A 20,332-nucleotide genomic window follows, 5' to 3' on the forward strand; every position below is an offset into this window, starting at 1 on the left:
TGATGGATTTGGATTTTCTGAGGTGGAGCATGTCCATTAATTCAGGATTGGACATGGCCTTGTACGTCAGGCACAGATCACCTCTGAGTAGGCGGTATGCGACTGAATAGAGCTGGAGTTTTTTCAGTCGGGCGGCATATGGCATATGTTTAAGACCCTTTATCCTCTTGGTGAGGAACGTTTGGGGTCTTTCCAACTGCTGCAGGTGTCGGGTGAGATACATCCCAAATGGGGCATTGTACTCAATCATTGGCCTGATAAGAGAAGAGTACAGGGGCACAATGACCTCTCTTGATCTAGATGTGAAACCCTTCATGATAAGGTGGGCAATATAGAAGGTCTTCCTAAGACCTTCCTAAGAAGATATGACTATTAAGATTTAAGCCAGAAGACTCCCAAAATATTGTAAGCTGCTAGAGGAATAGCTGAAGAAGCAGTGTTTAGATTTGTTAGACATTTTTATTAGCTGAGTCAGCAATTGCTTATTATCTGACAGTCCTTCAACCCTTCTTCCCCAGCACCAGATGGGAATGCATTTCATATTTTTGTCCTTTTGCTGTGAACAACTGGTTACAAACCTGGACCATACCTCTGAATGTCTATCTCATTATGAGGAACATACCTCATATGGGATCTTAAAAATTCCATGTTCCTCAAAGTTCCAAACTGAAAGGGTCTGTCACACATTTGGTATCAGGAATCTTTTTAATTGATATCCATGGCAAATAGAACTGAATCATGGTAATTCATTAAAATATGTTTTTATAAGTAAAACCGTCATAATTTAACTGTCCTACCAGCTTCTTAGTTGAAGTTGTTCTTATCAAGCTGTTAATATGTGTCCATGTGTTGTCCCTTTGTTTCACATTATGAGACGTAGTGTTCCTCATTTTGGAGTTGGAAGATTGAGAACTTTGTAGTGAACTTTAGAGGTCAAATTTCAGTGTTTTATGATCACAAATTGAGTGATAATTCATTCGATAGTTAGGGGTATGACGATTCCATATTTGGGAGTTTAAACAATAATACATTTCGTTTTCTACAGGCCATTAAGGTTTTCTGTACCTAGAGATATATATGTATAAGAATGAAACACCTACTCTAATATGTTCCGTTTCCTATGGTCGAAAAAAGTTTTGGGAATGCGATGCAAAGCAAACCATACCTAAGCTGAACTTACAAAGTAAGGGAAGCTGTTTCAAACTTTCTCCAAAGCATAGCTCGCAGCACATTCCATCTCCTAACAGAAATGTGGAACACTACCTCTCATAATGAAAAACAAATCTCAAACTATGGAACATCTACAAATAATTTTACTAACAACTTAAATCAGGAAGCTCACGGGGTAGTTTATACGCGTTATACTTTCATAGTTATTTTGATGAATAAATACGAGTCGATTTTATTTTCCATGAATGGTAGTTAACATTTCTCAACACTTAATTTGTAACGGACCTTTCACTGTAGAACTGCGGGAAACTTTAATTTTTTAGGAAGTCATAATGATGTACGCATAGCTCTCAACCTTCCATCTCCAAAATGAGGAACACTCGCCTTCATAATGAGGAACACTCGCCTTCATAATGTGGAACAAATGGGCAAAATGTGGAACACATACTAATGGCTTACTAACAACTTTAACTAGGAAGGTCACAGGATAGTTAAAATATGCTGGTTTTACTTAAAAAAAATATATTTAAATTAATTCATATGACATATCTATTTACAATGGATTTCACAAAAAAAAAACCTAACACTGAACGTGTGACAGACTCTTTCAATGTGGAACATGAACTTTTTAAGACCCCAAATGAGGTACGTTCCTCGTAACGAGGTACACTTGAGAGGTACGGATGTCCGTTTGAGAGATGGGCTTAAATACGTCTTGCAGCGAGGAATGAAATAACTATTTTCTCAAAGCTAACTCCCGAGTGCTTCCGGCCACCCAGTGATAGTGCGCAAGCGCCAAGGTGAGTCCGCTATACCTTTCTTGTTCTGATTGCGCATGCTCGAAGGTACCCCCTCCCTTTCTGTCACTCAGTGGCAGACACTCTTTTTTTACTCTCTCACTTTTGGGAGAGCGCTGGATATTTTGCGAATGCGCACGCGCTCATTATTACTGAAAAGTTGTGGTTTAAGAGTGCGCAGCCGCAGGTATGAATCGCAGCTGTATGGAATTTTTAAGAATGATTTAGATGAAACAGAGAGCCTGAACCAAAGCCAGTTGTGCTGTGCTTTGTAGGTTCCTCCACGGTTTGAGTTTTAAGGTGAAAGGCGCGCAACTGAATATGGAATAACAAAGTATAGCTGCAGGCATCGCGAGGCAGTTGGACGGCAAAAAACGAGCGAGTAAAGGGTGAACTAAACGGGCAGCCATGGAGACCACAACGAGAGCCGGGAAGGAGCGGCTTGTATTCCCGCAACTCGCTTTGATGTTCCTTATTGCTGGTAAGTGAATCCTATGGTCTAGCGAGTCATGCTGTGTAATTTTTGAAAGGGGGCAACAATGCAATGGCTCGTTTTTATACTTGACTCTATTTGAACGTATATTCCATTCGTGTATCCCGCCCGTCTTTTTGTGAAAAGTTAAAATCATCGTAAATTGTCCGACTTTGTAATGAGTGGAATTTGCGTTAACTTTAACTGAATGATTAGTTTAGTTGCGATGAAGTTTATTTGCGGTGGTTATTTGCAGAGTTTGGAGCTGCGAATGTCGTGGACTGTGTTTAAAATCCGTGCAAATAAATGGGCATTATTTTGCAAAGTCCTACTGGAAATATTTATTTGTGTTTGTTAGCTGCGGTTTTGAAGCAGTTGGTGCCAAATATGTTGTGAGGCTGATCAGTGCTCATTTTGTTTTTGACTTGCAGTTCTACAGGGTGGGATGGGTATTGGGTTGATGGTCTTTGCAGGCAGCTTGATAAGCGGGGCGAATGACATCAGATGTGGAGCATCTTTGTGTAGCCTTTTAGACATTGCATGTATCTTGTTGTCTTATTGCTTGACCCTTTTGTAGCTTCAGGCGCCACCACCTGTATCTGACACCGAAATAGTTTTATTATTGAAAGTGGGTATAGGTAAACGATCCATATTATTTGGATTTGTGGCAAGCCTTTTTACACTGGAAAACTTTTATTTTTCTGTGGGGACCTGTTCTGTGAATATTTACGTACAGTTAAAAGTGATTCATTTTTAGTACATTTTGTATGATGTCATGCTTAAGTCTTAATTTTTATGGCCCTAAAGTACAGGAGAGGAGTTATAATTGAGACCCACCACATCCTTATGAGTTGAGGAATGCTTGTTTAGGTGCTGCTAGGGAAAATTCTGATCTTGGTTGCTTAGAAAGCCTTTATGTTCTTACATTTAAGTGCATTGTGGTAGATCATTTAATAAACAAGATCTTTAGCTATTTATATAGGTAAGCATTTACACTTCTACAATTGTACAGTGAGAAAATGTTTTGTGGTGATCTTGGAAGACTGAATCACTAATTCACCATTTGCAAACTGATCATTGTATGTACTACATGGCTGTAGTGGTCAGATGAGGTGTACGTTCTCTGCAGCCTTAATCTGCTTGACAGCAATGACAGTCCCATTATTGTGTATTTGTTTTGGAAGCTAGTGTTTTGACATTTTGGAAGAATTACAACTGTGGGTGGAATAAGTGGAAGAGAATTGTAGTGTTGTATCTGTTCTGTAATTTAGTATAGATTATAAGAGATTAGAAACCTACTTTCTTTCTTTGTCATTGTTTGCTTGTATGATTTACCCTGTTGTTGCACACATTGTAACCATTAATTACAACATTTGGAGAGTTGGTTTAATCTCTTCAGTTTTCTGTGTTTGTAATTGTCTGCCCAGCTGTTTTTGTTGGGAGACATCTAGCTAGAGGTGTCATATTTTTTCTGGACACTGGTGCTGTGGCATTATTTACATTTGGAAACTTGGAGAGTCTTGCAGACATTTATAGAATATGCCTTTTGATTTCCAGTTGCAACAACAAAATAAAATGTAAAATTAAATATGTAATATGATGGTGGCAGAATTACTGTAGTTGGCACAGCTGAGGCTCATTAAACTTTTGTACATTTTCTTTTATCCACATTTTTCAGATTTGTGCTTGTATGTGATTTTGCAGTTTGTATGTTTACTTTTTTGGCATTTCAGATAACTTGTAAGAGTTGTTGGGTATTCACACAATGTTTTCATATACTGTTTGTTTGAATTGCGTTTGTTTATTGGTCTGCTTGAAGTAATAGTTTTGTTAAACTTGCAGGCAAATTTGGAATGTGCCAGTTATTAAATGTATCCCTGTTAACACAGCTGTATTCACTTGTATGACACTGAATAAATGTGTACAACTTCAAGGCTGCAAACTTAAAATAAATCTTTCTTTAAAAGTGTAAGATTGCACTGAGACAGACTTGGGATATGGATATTCCTCATACCATGAGGAAAATAACTTTAATTTTTACATTCTGCTGAAAAATAACTATTGAGCTGTAATGCAGCAAAACCCACATTTTGGTTTTGTTACTGATGTCTGACCTGCAGAAAAGTTGCAAATCCTGTAAAATGCTGCTACTGGAATAGTAAACCCTGATGCATGAAATGATTGCAGGAATTGTATCTCCAGCAGTGGTAGTAATTCAGGGGCTTCTTTGCAAGATGCATTTTGTTAAACAAAAGGACTGCCCCCTTTTACCTTCCTACCGGAAAAAGTCTCAAACTTATTAGCATGATAAAGCAGTAGAACATTTAGCAGCTACTAAAAGGCTAGATTCTGAGTTTGTGCACTGCTCTGACCCCTCACAGTTGTTGCTTTTTTTTCTTTTGTGATACCAAAACGTGTGGGGAAATTTCTGACCTGAGCATCAAAGTTGACTGGTTTTATGCAATTTTTATTTTTGGTGCTAGTTTCAAAACCAGGTTATTTTTTCAGAATGGTGCCTAATTGAGCAAAACATGTGTTGCAACGTTTTCAGGGGAATAAAGTGAGACTCTTATTAGAGAAGTAATTGCTATTAAACTGAGTTTACATTGGGGCTTAAATGTTTGCGGTTGTGAAAGGAAAGAAAATGGGACGCAGCTGATCGGTTAGGTTTAGTACTGCTAATGCATATTCCCAAAGCAATAAAAGCAGCATGCAACAGTAGGCAAGTCATGTGCATTTTTTTCCAGGAACATTCTCTTTTCGCACTCGAGCCCTTTTGCTTTGGAACATGGTATTATTTTCAAAATAACTTGCATTTCTCTCAGTAAGCCTGCTGCTATGGAAGAGGTATAATATTAACATTTTGGTTGTGATTGTAAATTGATGTGGACACAAAGTTGTGTTACTAAGCAAGTGTTGCAGATTGCATTTAATAACTGAAACTGAGATTTAAGTGCTTGAAGTAAAAGGATTCTGTTGAATATTACTTACTGATCCCTGAGAGCAAGGTCATTTGATAGGTTGTTAGGGGTGGGGTGAGTGCAGTTTTAGGTGCATTATAAACGGCATGCATTGTTTATATTTTCTGCATGGTAGGTTTGCACTACTGAGCCATTGTGTGTGCCGTCAAGTCCATGTACTTTGTAAAGTTGTTTGTTTATTTAACATTTGTTTCAGGATGGTCCGGCTAGACAGCTAGCGTCCATTTTCAGCGGAGTCCTGGGGAGAAAAGCTCCAGGCAGAGTATAAAGAATGTAAAATAAAAATAAATGATCAAAATAAAGCACCTAGGAACTAGCAAAACGAAGCCACCAACACAGCGTAGAAAACATTACTTCAATAAATACAGTGCTAATCCATTCTGATCAATACAGCCCTCAACATAGTATAAATAAAACAGACTTTTTTTTGCTCCTTTCTATGCTGTGTTGGTGGCTTCGTTTTGCTGGTTCCTAGGTGCTTTATTTTGGATGTTTATTGGTTGTGTTTAAAGCACTATTCTCTCTTTTTATTTCTTTGGTTTTGTTGAAAAATAAATGACACTCGATGACAAATTTTAGGATACACAAGAAGTTAATAATATAGAGATAAAGTACAATCATGTTCTAACGCTGCAGTCTTTTAACATTACAGATCTTTGGTATAGTGTAGGCGTACAGAAAACAATATAGTATGTACAAGGAGAAGAGGAGGAGCGTAATACAGTATTATGTGACTAAAGCATAAAGGGGAGGTTGGCAAAATTAATTTAAATTTTGCTCATGTTTATCGCATCTGTTTTTACTTGAAAATAAAAGTATATGGACTTTATAAAAGAATATGGTGCACCACCTTTACAGTAATTGCTTGAAAATTTCAGGTGGAATTTCTGTTTATGAAAGTGCCTTGGATATGTTTGCATGTTTTTAATATTATGAGGCTGTAGTCAACTTAGACTGAGCCGCTGTGAAGATTTCCAGCGTTGTGTTATCTCTGACAAGCTTGTCAGTAATGTGGGTGATGCTGAAGGTGCTCCGAAGACACTGGAATCAGTTATTTGTATTCCTTGTGTGCACTGCACCGTCTTGTGTTTTTTTTTTTTTTTAGTTGTGCATACAATTTAGAGCCTTGTGAAATTTGTTTTTTAAATGCAGTTGTATAGGTTTTTTTTTTTTTTCAGTCCAACTTGGGAAGTGTGTTTCTTGTACTGTATAATATGCCGCATTTCCTTTTTTCTGTATTGTGTAATATAGATGTTTCTGTTAATTACCTATGCGGTTTGCTTTTGAAATACTCTGCAAATGTTTTGACTTCCTTTTTTTAAATTTATTTGTAAAAATTACATTTATTTCTATCGTTGTTTTTGGAGCACCCCCCCTTTGCTGCAAACTGGGCATTTCTGTTCCTAGACAGACTTGCCTGACCAAACAAAAGTGTATAAATAAATACAGTACAGAATGATTGCCTGACTCTCTGTCCTGAACTGGAGACACAGTATTAACTAAAAAAAAAAAAAAGTTGGAAGTCCATTCTGATTATACCTTTTGTTCTGTACCGGATGTCTTTAGGCATTTTTCATTATTATACATAATTATCCAGCTGTGAATTACCATATAGAGACTGTAGAGGGAATAAAGGATCTATTCATTTTGTAATACTGTTGTTGAATTATCACTTATCAGGCAAACATACATGTAGTATATAAAAGTAAGCAAAGTATATTAATATATTCCTAGCTGCAAACATTATACATCCCACACATTCTCTTGTTCATTTATCAGCAGTCCAACATTACATTAATGCCCGTCTTCCCTTAAACCTCACTCCTCCTTCAAAACATTGTTCTGCATGTATTGTTCCCATAATTTCCATTTTTTTCTGTATAATTTTCTCCTAGCCTTTTCTAAAGTTCCCACTTCCAGGATTTTGTCTGTTACTACAGTATTTCATACCTCAAATACAGTTGGTTTATACTTGTAGTAATTTTTGTTTTGGCAGCTGCCAGAATTAAACTTAATGCTTTACTATGTTTAGGGAATCCATATTCTGTATCCTAGCTCAAAAAAATTGCACCCATTTGCTCACCCAGTATTTCTGACAGAGTACTCTCTTTAGGGAATTTTTAAGTCTTACAACTCCTTACACTCTCAGCATATATTTTCCTGGTAATATCTTTCTTCCCTATGACAGCAACATTTTGCCATCTGCCTGAGGAAGAATAATTTGGAGTCTGCTTGATGTACAGAAATACCCATGTAAACTCTTTCATGCAAAAATCCGTAATCTTCTAGACTTTGCATATTTGGGAGCCATAGGATCCTAGGAAGTTACTAGGCTATCAGCCCTGAGGCCGTTATAAGCCTAGCCAAGAGTTTAGCCCATGTTTGGACAAGACAGCACCCAATGCCCATGTCCAGTGGGGACACTGGTGGAATCCCAAGGGTGTAATGTCTGTTTCCCATCCAGTTATTGAGGTTGTGCTTGGGGGTAAAGAGGTACTCTGTTTGACGTGGAGAACGAGTCTATTCCACAGGTGGGGGGGTCTCTGGGACGCAAGTCCACAACAGGTTGAGGCCACATGTGTGGGTTACTCTAGTGGAGCTTGACTTGCTCATAATGCAGAAGTCCATCAAGGCGGGGTCCAAGATTGCCTTGTATGGCAGACAGAGGTCATCTCTGAGGAGTGTGTATGAAACTGAGTAGAGGGATGGAGTTTTTAGCCTAGATGTTTGAGGCCCTGGATTCTCCTGGTGAGTAATGTCTGTAGCCTCTCCAGCTGCTGCATGTGCTTTGCGAGCTACATGCCGAAAGGAGCGTTGTATTTAATAATCGGCCTTATAAGGGAAGTGTACAGGGATGTTATGGCCTCCTTGTCCCTGGATGAGATGCCCTTTATGAGGTGGGTTATGTAGAAAGCTTGCCATACAACAAAAGCAACGTGGTGGTCAAAGTCAGGTTGCTATCGACCTGGATGCCCAACTCCTTCACGTCCTGATTGCAGGCTTAGGACGTTATGTCATAATTTTGTGGAGGCGTCTCTCTCCCCAAAGGGGATGGTGATGCTTTTTTTTTTGGTATTCAGCTTCAGCCCATGTTTCTGGCACCAGTCATTTGTTTGGTTGAGACCCTCTTGGTGGATGTCCACATCACTAGGGGAATTGATGACAGTGCCCAGCTTACAGTCCTCTGCAAACTTGGTCAGCCATAACTCACTGGTTTTGGCCTGCACCTCAGAAAAGTAAATCCCAACTAACAGAGGCCCAAGACCAAACCCTGGGGTATGCTGCTCATTACAGTTGAAGTGGCTTCCACTATTTTGATCAGGTGGGTTCTGTAAGTGAGCCAGTTTGCTATCCATCTGGTAACATATGGATTGATGCCTAGTTTGCCTAGTTGAGTTTATCTATTATGCCCGAGTGGGGTATAGTGTTGAAGGCTTTGGCCAGGTTAAGGTAGGTGGTGTGCATAGTCTTCCCCTCATCCATGGCTTGGTGACTGTCTCAACAGACATAACCCCCCCTTGATGAAGCCAATGTCCTTGTTAATGAGGTCCATAATAATCTGTTTCATGGCCTTGCAGATCAGGCTATTTAGGCTGATGGGTCTATAATTTCTCGGATTGGTAAATGCTCCACCTTTGTGCAGAGGGATGACTGTGGCTGTCCTTCACTCAGCTGCAATGAAGCCAGTACTCGGGCTTTGGTTGAATAAGGGCGCCTAATGGTGCTGCAATTTCCTGCCTGCATTCATGTAGGATGCAGCTTGGGATGTTATCTGGTCCCATGGAGGCTGTATTTTTTTTTTTTTTGCCTTTGAGAGTGCAATGATGACCTGTTCCCTAAATACAAGGGGACAGGTACTGGGGATGTCCTGATTTACTGATTGGGGGGGGGGTGGAGTACTGAGGGGTAAAGTTTTTCGCTGAATCTGTCGGCCAGCAAGTTTGCTATATCTGCGCTATTTGTATATGTGGTGTCTTTGACCACGAGTCCTGAACAGATCTGAGTTGTGGACGTTTGTAGAAGGCCTTATGGTTTGTCCCTACAGATAGGGCCATACATGTGTCCACCTATTGTTTCCCTGTGAATTGCTTATCTAATCTTCCCCCAGACTCTTCTAACCTCCTCTGATTCCTATAGTTATTGTGCAGCATTTCATATGCCTTACAAATCAGCCCTTTCTTAACAGCAGCTTTTGTTTTAGAATCACATTTATGACTCCCCTAGCCCTTTCTCTTTGCCTTTACTCTGATATCTATCCTGGATAGGAAAGGCAGTCTCTAGCCTGCTGTCCTAGTGCCTTCTTGGCTTTTTCCTCTCTAGTAATTTGCTCCCATCACCTTGGTTCCTTTGTCAGTTTTCTCCAGTAAATTGGCAAAATGTTCTTCCTCCATTCTCATGTTGGCTTAGTTTGGAATACGTCCTGCTGCTTTAAGAATATGATAATCTACATGGCGGTGGTTTTTCTCCTTAAGAATCATTATCCAAATTCCCACTCTGTCATTTCTTGAATTTGCATCACTGTATTTATTACACATTTTTTTTGATTGGCTTGATAAATGGAAGTCAGTCCAAGTGGCCACTTAGTTTAATTTGGTCAGGGAGCATGCAGCATAGTACATTTTTTTTGGGGGGGGTTATATCTTACAGATACATTAACAAAGAAGGGAGAAGAATATTTTTAAAAGATGCATTGCAGTACGTAGGTTGGAGTAAACTGTCTTGCGTTAAGGAAAATATGACACATTGCAGTCAAATGCAAGTGTTAAGCCTGCAATTACAGGTAGGTAGGCCGTTTTGAAAACAAAACTTTCCAATCTGCTAAAATATTATCCTTACTCAATACAATATGCTGTTTGCAGCAGGTAAGGATTTGAAAAAATACAATAGAATCTGTGGTTACTTTGGAATAAATTTATGAAAGTACTAGGTGTTCACTAGTACATGCATCTTTTAATAATTTTTTATAGGAGAAAAGGCAAGGACAAGCCACCACTCATTACATGAAAGCTGCTTTTAATAAGGGAGCAGATTGATACAGAACAGGGGGAGCACAGTATATTACAAAATGTGAAGCACAGTAAAAATGCTAAAGTTAAGAAAAATGTCAACTTAAAACCCAAACTGAAATGCAGTATAGGATGGCACAGTAAGACTGCGTATAAACATAATTTATAATAGGAATCGATGGATAATTTAGATTTGGCTGCATACTGTTGAAGCTGTTCACAAAATGTTTAGTCATTTTTCCTTGCATATTTCACTTGGTCATAGCTTTGGACTCTTTCAACGTGCCTTTCTTTCAGTTTGACATTTTTATTTAGTATTTCATTTTATTTATTGGAATTTGTTCAAGAATTTATTTTTATTTATTTTGTTTAAAGTCCACTGGGTCAGGATAGTCCTTTTTCAGTGAAGGTGTGGGGAGAAAAGTTCCAGTGTTAGAACATACATACATAGCATGACATGCCCCTGATAAAAACAGAAATAATACAAAAAGATTGACCATGGTCCTAGTACAGAGGGAAGATAATAACAGGATATAAAATAGCAAAAATGTAGAACAGTTTCAGGATAGAGTGTAGCGAGTGTCAAGAAAGCGCATGACTTTGGCGTTAAATAGAGCTGCCTAGCAGATTATATGAATAACACCCTCTATGCCTTTCTCAAAATGTCACTTTTATAAATGCAAGAAGGGGCAGAAGGAAAGAAAAAAAGTAGGAGAGCGAGGTAGAAGAGGAAAAGTAAATAATGACAGTAACGAGAGAGGGGGGAATAAGGAACTGGAAAGAAAGGGGGAGGTGGTGAGGAGTTGAGTACTGCATAAAAAGATCTTTAGGAAGTACAAAGCAAAGGTTTTAGCAGAAACTGAACCAAACAGTTTTTTTTTTTTCAGGGTTCTGTAGGCAAGTTAAGTGATGTCAGTGCATAATACAACAGTTACATATCCACTCTGAGAGAAGATGATTGTGTAGTGCACTTTTTGAAGTTGGAAGGGCATTGTTGTAAGGGGATGGAAGGAGGTATGTTATTCCATATTTTGTCAGTACTCCAGGAGTACAGTAGCTTGCCTGCAGGTGGTTTGGGTTTGTGAATTTGGAGAAGATATTGGTGGTCTGGAATCATAAATTGGGTTGCCATAATGAATAAGCAACGGTACACATCACTTAATTCTTGAAGACCTTACTCCTGTTTCTTCTTAAATGTTTGCCTTCCTGTCTAAAATCTCATCTCCTTTCTCCCCTTTTGCTTCTTTCGTGTCTCTCTCTGCTCGAGCTCTTTCTCTCTTGCCAGCTGTATTGCATGACATGTTAATGATAAACAATGCAAATAAAAAATGCATTTCCGGGGCTAAATCTGAAAATGGCCCATTTGAATCTTGTCTCTTACCCTGGTTAATAAATAAAGTAAAACTGACTAAGAATTTTTCTGGGCAGCATATGATATTACAGTATAGATTTTAAACAATTTGTTTCACTTACTGTTATATTTTGGATATATTTCCACTCTAAACTGAAGACTATCCGATCTGTTATCGGATGCTGTTGCTGTAAGACTGTCAGGACTTGCACCTCACTGCCACCTTATGCTAGATAATTTGAATTTTCTCAGGTCCCCATCTCTAGGCCTGCTATAAGTAGTGACCCCCTACCATCTGTTATCTTCAGTTCTTTCTTGCAAAGAACTCAAGAAAAGGTTTTATTTTCAAGAGCCCAAGTTGCTTGTTGTTGTTGTGGATTACAATACCTTATGCCTACTTTTTGATTTGTACTGTGTGTGGAAAAAGTTCACGGCAAATAAAATACAATCAGGAGGTGCCAAATTTTAACAGGACTTCAATCGAGCCACCAAGCATTAAATATGAAAGACCAAAGAAAGAATGCTCAGAAAAACATTTGGAAACATTTTAACAGGTGTGAGCCCCCACCTCCTTAACCCCTGGAGGGGAAAGGGGAGGAAAAAAGGATAACGTATGGTAAAAGGGAGATGGAGAGACTGCAGGCATTTAAAGGGAAAGATGAATACTGAGATGAAGGCTGTCATATCCATCCTATTTTTCTGGCTTTGCTTGGGGCAGTCCAGAGCCTAGTATAAATGCACTTTTATTTTTGTCCAAAGACTTGACACTGGTTTAGCGGTGCTCTCGGGTACTTGTACTTCACACAGATCACCTTAGCCCCTTACAAGTGGGGCCTGCTGCTTTACATCTGTGCTCAGTACTGTTGTGACATATTGGTAACTGGTATCCAGGTTAAGACCTCGCCTCAGGCTTCACAAAAGTCTGTTCTAGCCCTTTGCCAGCCCTTCACCTGGCCTAGTCTAGATCTCCCTGCCAAGACTTTTTTTCTCTACTTCTGTTGCAGGTGACCTACTTAACCAGCTGATGCAGGGTAAGCTAGTGTTGGGCCTGGTAATTTTCTGACATTGCCTCCTTGGCATTTATGTTGGCCTACCTGATAGGTTCTTCATTATGACCGGGCTGATTCTGACATCACAAATGCCACCCTTCAGTACTTTGCATGGAGCCAGTTAACCTTGGCATTCTCCTATACTTTGCATCCGTCATTTTGCTTTTTTTTTTTTTTTTTAGCACTTAACTAACCCGTAGTAAATGCTTTGAGGTAGTTGTCGTCCTCATCATGGCACGCTGAATTGTTCCTCAAGTATAAAGACATATATGTTTGGCGGCCTTCACTGATTAGGAATAGACTGCCTTCCATGCTTTTCTCACCTAGTATCCTAATGATGGAGGTTTTCTGTGTGATGCGTAAAAAAAAAGGGAGATGCCATACATTGCAATCCCATCCCTGCAGAGGCCGCTGCAACAAATCTAGTGCATACATGAATGGATGTCTGGGTGTATTCATGGTGATTTGACACCATTTAGGTCTGATTTTAAGCTGAACTGGGAACGTTCTGATATGGTGGCCAGAGTTTCCAGGAAGGCTAAGAGAATTTCATCGACCTAAGAAAATAGTGTGGGTGGAGACACCAAAGCTGGACAAAATGTTGCTGGCTCCTGTCCTAAAATGTCGCTCTTCTCCAATGATTGCCATCTCTCTTCAGGCAGGGAGTCTGAGGAGCGTGTTTTAGGACCTTCAAAGTCCATGTATAAAACGCATAAACTTCTGACCTTGTATCAGACTTTTAAAACAATTTTTTTTTTTTTTTTCAGTTTAAAAGTTGTATATAGTAACTGAAAACCTTTTTTTTTTTTTCTGTGGGGAAATTGTGTTTCTTTACTTTTTTGGGGGCTGGCAAAATTTTTTTTAAGGTAGTTTTTGACATTTGGTGCTCCTTTTCCCAGGGAAAGAGGCACCATTTTCAGCTTATGGAACAAAACTACTAGCCCCACATTCAGTCCTCCTCCACCCACGGAACGAAAGTTAAGTAAACTGCCTTTGCCCGCCACAGCAGGCTAGCAGTTTGCCTCTACTGCAGGTAGGTGACTGCAGTAGCCAGTTGTTGCATCTCAGACCACTCCTACTTTACCCAAGATCTCTGGTGTAGCACCTGCAGCCACTGTGGACTGGGGAGTAGTCATTTCCTATATGAAACTTGGGGTTCCATTGGTAGGCAAGGGATGGCCACAGTTGTTCCTGGGAGAGGGAATAGGGAAGCTTTCCCTGTTGTGCCAGAATGCTGTGCCCATCCCTGGTGAAACTGCTGTTGTCATTAGTAATGTGGCTGGCTCAATTTTTTCCTGTCCAAAAAGAAAATAAAAACTAAGCATATGTCTTCTCCTCAAATTTCCTTGTACTGGAATAGTTTACTTGGTCTGCAAGTTGTTCCTGGAAAATTATTGCTCACTTTACGCAAGTGACTGCAATCAAAACTGTTATTCCTAGAAATTCTCAGCTGTTAGGTTAAAAGTCTCCAAATGTATTTGTATGCAGCATTCAATATACATTTGTTCTGTAACTGTATGTATTGTAATTGTGTTGCATAGTATGGTAATCTACTATTGTTTGTTTTCTGACTTTCTTCCAGGGATTTGGCTAATACCCTATTGTCTGTATAGCAATGTATTGTTTAATTTGTCGAACTTGTATTATGCTGTATTCTTTTTTTTCTTTTGTGGAGCTTTTCTCCCCAGGCCTCTGAAAATGGGCTGCCTGCCCAGACAGACTATCCCGATTTAAACAAATGTTAAATAAAAAAAATAAGAATATTCCTGAAAAACCAACCTGTGAGGGTCCACCAGCTTAGCAACCTGTAGAACCTCCATTTTTTAAAAGATTTTTATTTTCATTAAAAAAAAAAAAAACACCACCACGAGCTACCACACTATATTTAAGAAGATACTTTTGCCCGAACCTCAACAGTGCATGAAACTGTTGAGACTTCATTAGTCTGTTATTGTGTCACAAGTAATATGAGGCTGTGCCTGCCTTTATGGAGCTCATTTCTTGAAACAGATTATGAAAGCTATAAAGAACTTTTTCCGTTCTGATTTGTCTTCATCAATGCTTGTATCTTGTGTAATATGAGAGGCTGTGCCCTCTATCTCTTTTTTTTTTTTTTTTTTATTTATTTTTTTTGGGGGGGGGTGGGGGGCTCATATCTCCTGAAAGGCTAATATTCTCCTGTTGAGCAAAAAGGATTACAGGGGCTCCTTATAAGAGGCTCATCTTGGATTTGCTCCCGTGCATAAAAGGCTCATATATATATATATGATTAATGTAAATGGTTCCCATTCTTCTGGTGAAGATGGACCCCTTTTTATACTCCGAGTTGATCACTTAGAGGCACACTAGGAGAACCTCCCCCTTTTATTTTAAACCATATATGCATCCAGAGAAATAGCTTGCAGTGGAAAAGTCCCAGTGTTCATTTTTACAGAGCTCATGGATGTGCGCATGTAGGAAGAAAAATGTAAGTAAAGCTTTGAGACCTCGGACTCTCTTCCATAGGATTTTTGTACCCGTAGAGTAAAAATGCACACAGTGGTGAAATGCAGACTATACAGAACCTTTAATAATAAGGATCTCGGATCTTTGAGCATAGGCGAACTATGCCTGTGGTGTAAAGAATACAGCAATGTGGATTGGGGCCCTCTGACAACAATTTTCATTGAACTGCAGATTACAAAAATGTTGTTCAATGAATGCCATGTGGCTAGAATATCCATACCTGGTTGCTGTGGGGTGTCCACAGTGAGAGGGGGATAATGCTCCTGGTCTCAGAGCCTGTTTCTGTGGTGGTCCATTTTGGGGGCTTTCCTGTCGAGCCTCTTCCTAGATCTAGCAGTTAGTAAGGGCTCTTCTGTTAGGATTCTTCTTGTTTCAGGTGGTGAAGTCTGTGACTTGATAAAGGGCTGGAAAGTTGGAGGGCTCAAGTGAAAGGGCACTTTACCAATATCAAGGGTGTGCTGCCAATGGGCCCAGGGTGGGGTTAGATTTTGAAAGAGGCCTGGCACAAGAGACTTCCAAGTAAACCACTGCCCCCTCCATAAGATCTTAAGTTTTTGTTGGAGAAGCTAATATTTGCTCCATTTGAACCAACTAAGCTGGCTGATATGAGGTTCTTAATGTGGAAGAAAGTTTTACTGGTTTCTGTGACCTCTGCAGGCTGTTATGGTTTGTCATATGGGCTTATTTTAAAATAGTAGTTCTGACTATGTAATGTGTTTGATTTATGGTAATTAGAGTATATTCGTTTGCACTAATTTCACTGCTGAAGCGCTAGAGAACAACATCGTTTTTTGTGCCTATCTTTGTTTTATTAAACATTTTTTCAGTAAATGGTTTCCTTTTGGATCTGGCCTTTTGTCTTGTATTAATTTGTTATGGTTTAGCAGCCTTTGTCTTATTTTCCACAGGGACAGGGCTTATTTGAGAACTAATTCTCCTCTTATTCTTTGAGTAGTGTCATACTTTAAGCAAAGCTATCAATCTCTGCATTTTCCTTCCCGAACCTAAAAATGAGGATGAAAGGAAGCTCTATACCTTAGATGCCCACAGGCTTGTACTTTCTTGATAAAATTAAGTCTCTCAGATCTTCGCATTAATTGTTTATTTCTTGAGAGTAAGAAAGGATGACCTGTGTCGGAACAGACTAGACTGTTTATTTTCAAATGGTTGTCCAAGGCTATTACTGTTTTTTGTTATATTCACCTTAACAACACTATTCCAGGCAGGGTCAAGGCACATTCTACTAGGGCCTTTGCTTCTTCTTTGGCTTTTTGGAAAGCAGTGGATTCTAAAAGTTGCTAATTGGTCATTGGTACTTTTTATAAAGCACTATAAGCTTTGCTACTTCTCTGGGTCCATGTCAGGCATTGCTAGCACCATTCTTCATGGGCTTGTAGTCTTCTCTTTCCACCTCCCAAATGTACTAAGCTGTGGTAGTCTACCCTTACAGTGAAGGCTACTGCAGCAGTGATAAATATGAACATACTAGAGTTGTGTAAGTAAACTTACCATAATGGTAGATGTTGAAATGATCGCTGCAGCAGGAGCCACTCCCTCTGTTCCCTCTTGTTTTTTATGGTGTGCCAGGTTGTGGACACTTATTTTTTTATCAGTGTTGCCCTTTTCAGAGCTCAGCCTCCCTCTCTCTGTTGGTAGGAAATCTCTGAAGGGCTTGGCATCCAAACTTGTCTTTGTCAGCTCCCCTTGAGCTGCCTGACAGTTTGAGCATATAGGAAGTGCCTGAAGCTTTGGAACTTGGCCGGCTGTTGTATCCTTGGCAGAATATAACCCATATAGCCAAGCCCACTGCAGGTATTATACATTTACTTGCACAGCTGTACTTTCTGTACTGCATGCCTGCTTATAGACCTTAGAGTCCGCCAAGATTTTTATTTATCTGGTCCCAACAAGGCTGACTGCAGGAGTATCAACATGGTTGCTGTACCATGTTCTGAGATGTTTGGTAGCAGGTGTTACTCTTCTGGGGTGAGATGTTCATCAGCTTTGCCTCTAATCCTCATTTGAAGAAAGTGTGGTCTAGCAGGGTATTACTACAGTATCTATAAGAAGGGATGTGTTGGTTTATGTCTACCGAGTAACCTTTACTTCTGCCGCCCCCCCCCCCCACACACACACACACACACACACAAATGCTTCTCTTGCTAACTCGCAGGTTGCAACAAGGAAGGAGGCATGTGTCAGAGCCAAGGCTTAGAGGGGTAAAGCCATAAGCCACTTCAGCCCAGGTTTGGTTAGTAGTTTGGTCATCAGGAGTGCTGGAACATGAAAAGCATTGATGTTTATGATTTTGAGGAGCATTGCTTGCCCATTTGTTGGTTGTGGAAGATTTGTGTATACAGACAGGACTATGCAAGTACATGTTGTATCCCTCCTCTTTTTTGAAACTTGTTTAAGATTAGGTGTGGATATAATATTGTCAGACTGTATTTGTGTAAGAAGGGTAAGGAGATGTTCAATGTACAAGATAACCATATGTAAGTATATAGCACCACTGTTTAATATATGAAAATATGTTACGTGTTTTGATGTTTGTCTCAACTCTGTTAATAACAGTATATATTTTTTTTTTATAGTGAAACAATTCTTTACTGGAATTTTTGCATTTACTTTAAAAGTTTAAATATGATCACTTGCTTGTAAGGTAAAAAAGGTGTGTGTATCTGCCTGAAAAGATCGAAGACCTAGATACTCGAATAACCAAACTTCAGGACTATCACCACGAAACTCCAGTTCATCGAACCCTCACAAGAATGAAACCCACAACATTGAACAGTAAACATTACCAGAAGTTCGGTCTGCAGTTCTCCCTTTAACTGCAACTTGCAGGAAATCTGTTATCCGTGGTTTTAAATAGAGATCGTGGTACAGTGAGGCTTGGGAAATTTTACCCTTTCCTCACTGTAGTGCAATATCTGAGTCGATTTAGAGGGGGTGTGGTGGTGCAGGGGGGCTTGTCCCCTGCAAAACCAGTGGTACAGATTTCCTGTCAGTTGTGGTTACAGGGAGAACTGTTTAAGAGCAGACCGGACTTCTGGTAATGTTTACCATTTGATGTTCTGGTTGCGTTATTATGAGGGTTTGACGAGCCGGAGTTTCGTCGTTTTACTCTGTTTTGTTATTGGAGTATCTGTGTCTTTTGATCTTGTACCTGACTGGTGCCAGTAGAAGGGACAGACTTTTTTTGCCCTTAACTTGAACAGCTGGGTGGTGAGACGTGATTTATGTAGTGTCTGCGGGAAGCATACTGCATGTTTTCCAGAGTCTCTTTTTTTTTTTCCCCTCCTCTCACTTGAAGAGCTTGTGGGGGTGCACTAGTTTGTGGGACGGCCCAGGGTGCTGGTTGAGCAAGTTGTGTTTCTGCCTATGGCAAGCTTCTTAAACCCTTAAACAAATCGGCACTCTTGTGGGATGATACTGTATGGCTTATCACAAATCTGCAAAGCTTTCAAATACTTTGTAAATTCTCTTGGATTGTTTGGTTTCATTCTGTGACAAAACGCTGCTCACTGCAACTGCATCTAGTTTGTTTTATGTTATGCTCATTGATTCTCGGAATTTCTTGCCAGCAGTCTGCCTTGCACCCTTGTTTGTGTTTCACCTGTATTTTCAGGCTTCTCCATATCTGTTGCTTTAATTTTGTTGTTACCAGTAAATGACTCCTCGTGCTTCTCTCCAACTTGCATGTTTAAATGCTCTTGCATTATACAAATGTTTTTTTGCCCCCCTTTTTTTTATTTATTTATTTATTTATTTATTTTTATGTATATCTTTGCATAAATTCTGCAGTTTAACCCTCTCCCCCTACCACCCAACACTACAACCTGTGAGAGATGCACTTGTCTAGCCAAACTGGAGGTAAAGCTCTCTCCAACCAAGACTAAACCTGACGGTCATGAGGAGAAGGTAAACATTTGCACCACACTGCACTCCTCACATAGTCTCACTACGTCTACACCATCAAAATCTACACATAGAAACTCAAAAACATTCGCGGAGGCTCTCAGTAATAATCTGCCTGAGCAACAGAGACCTCCAAAGCAGAAACACAAGCAACCTCCATCCCAACACAACCCAAATGGCACACAGCCCACAGACTCAGTGTGCCACTCAAACACAGCCAATAAGGCAAAACAACATACCCAACACACTAGTCATAGGTGACTCTATAGTCAGGCACACTGATGTTCCACTCACCAGGCTAAACAAGGAGAAGGTTACTGTCAGCTGCCTGTCTGGTGCCAGGATCCGCCACAACCCACGCACTCAGGTCACTCCACAACAAGTACAAATATGACTCTGTCATTGTCCATGTTGGTGTGAATGACCTTAGACGTACCTCCCTGGACTACATGAAAAGAGACATAGAAGAGCTCTCCGATCTTGTAGCCCAGGCAGGTATGACCCTAGCCATGAGTAGCATTCTGCCATCACCCAGAATGATGCCGCAGTACAAGGACAAAATGATTGACTTCAACAATTGGCTAAGCTTCTGGTGTCGTTCTAAGGGGATCCAGTATCTGTCTGCTTGGGATGACATGGTCAACAGACCACAATGCTTTGCCACAGGTGGCCTACACCTGTCCCTCCTGGGATTCCGGATACTGGCTAAGGCTCTTGCTGCCCCTATAGTGCCTTTTTAGGCAGGGTTCAAGTAACAAATTCACCACCATAACAGGAACAAGCAAGCAAAAACTGAGGGTAATGCTCCTTGATGCTAGAAGTCTAAATTTCAAAATGCACTCACTCGAGGCACTCCTTTAAAATGGAGAACATAGATATCTGTCCAGTGACTGAGACCTGGTTCAAGGCTCCAAAGAGCACCCCTGCACTACCAGGCTATAACTCATACCACACTTTTCGGCCATGTAATCTGGACCGAAACACCAAAGGTGGGGGGGTGTCCATATTCATTAAGGATATCCACATCTCCAGGCTAGTTGCTCAGCATAAGTGCAACTAACTCTTGGCAAAACTGCAATC

The 20,332-nt window shown here is 40.0% G+C and overlaps 1 protein-coding gene across 1 annotated transcript in view; it reads left to right on the forward strand.

Moving 5' to 3' along the window:
- Positions 1 to 2,122: 2,122 nt before the first annotated feature.
- Positions 2,123 to 20,332, forward strand: part of PTK7 (protein tyrosine kinase 7 (inactive)) — a 2,009,558-nt gene continuing 1,991,348 nt past the window's right edge. The window contains exon 1 of the mRNA XM_044060033.1: positions 2,123 to 2,448. Within this exon, the coding sequence (XP_043915968.1) occupies positions 2,376 to 2,448 (73 nt within the window). The 5' untranslated portion in view covers positions 2,123 to 2,375. The remainder of the gene's footprint in view (positions 2,449 to 20,332) is intronic.

The sequence above is a fragment of the Protopterus annectens genome, chromosome 1.part2 (genome assembly GCF_019279795.1).
Source record: "Protopterus annectens isolate FY-2018-M chromosome 1.part2, PAN1.0, whole genome shotgun sequence".
Lineage (NCBI taxonomy): Eukaryota > Metazoa > Chordata > Ceratodontiformes > Protopteridae > Protopterus > Protopterus annectens.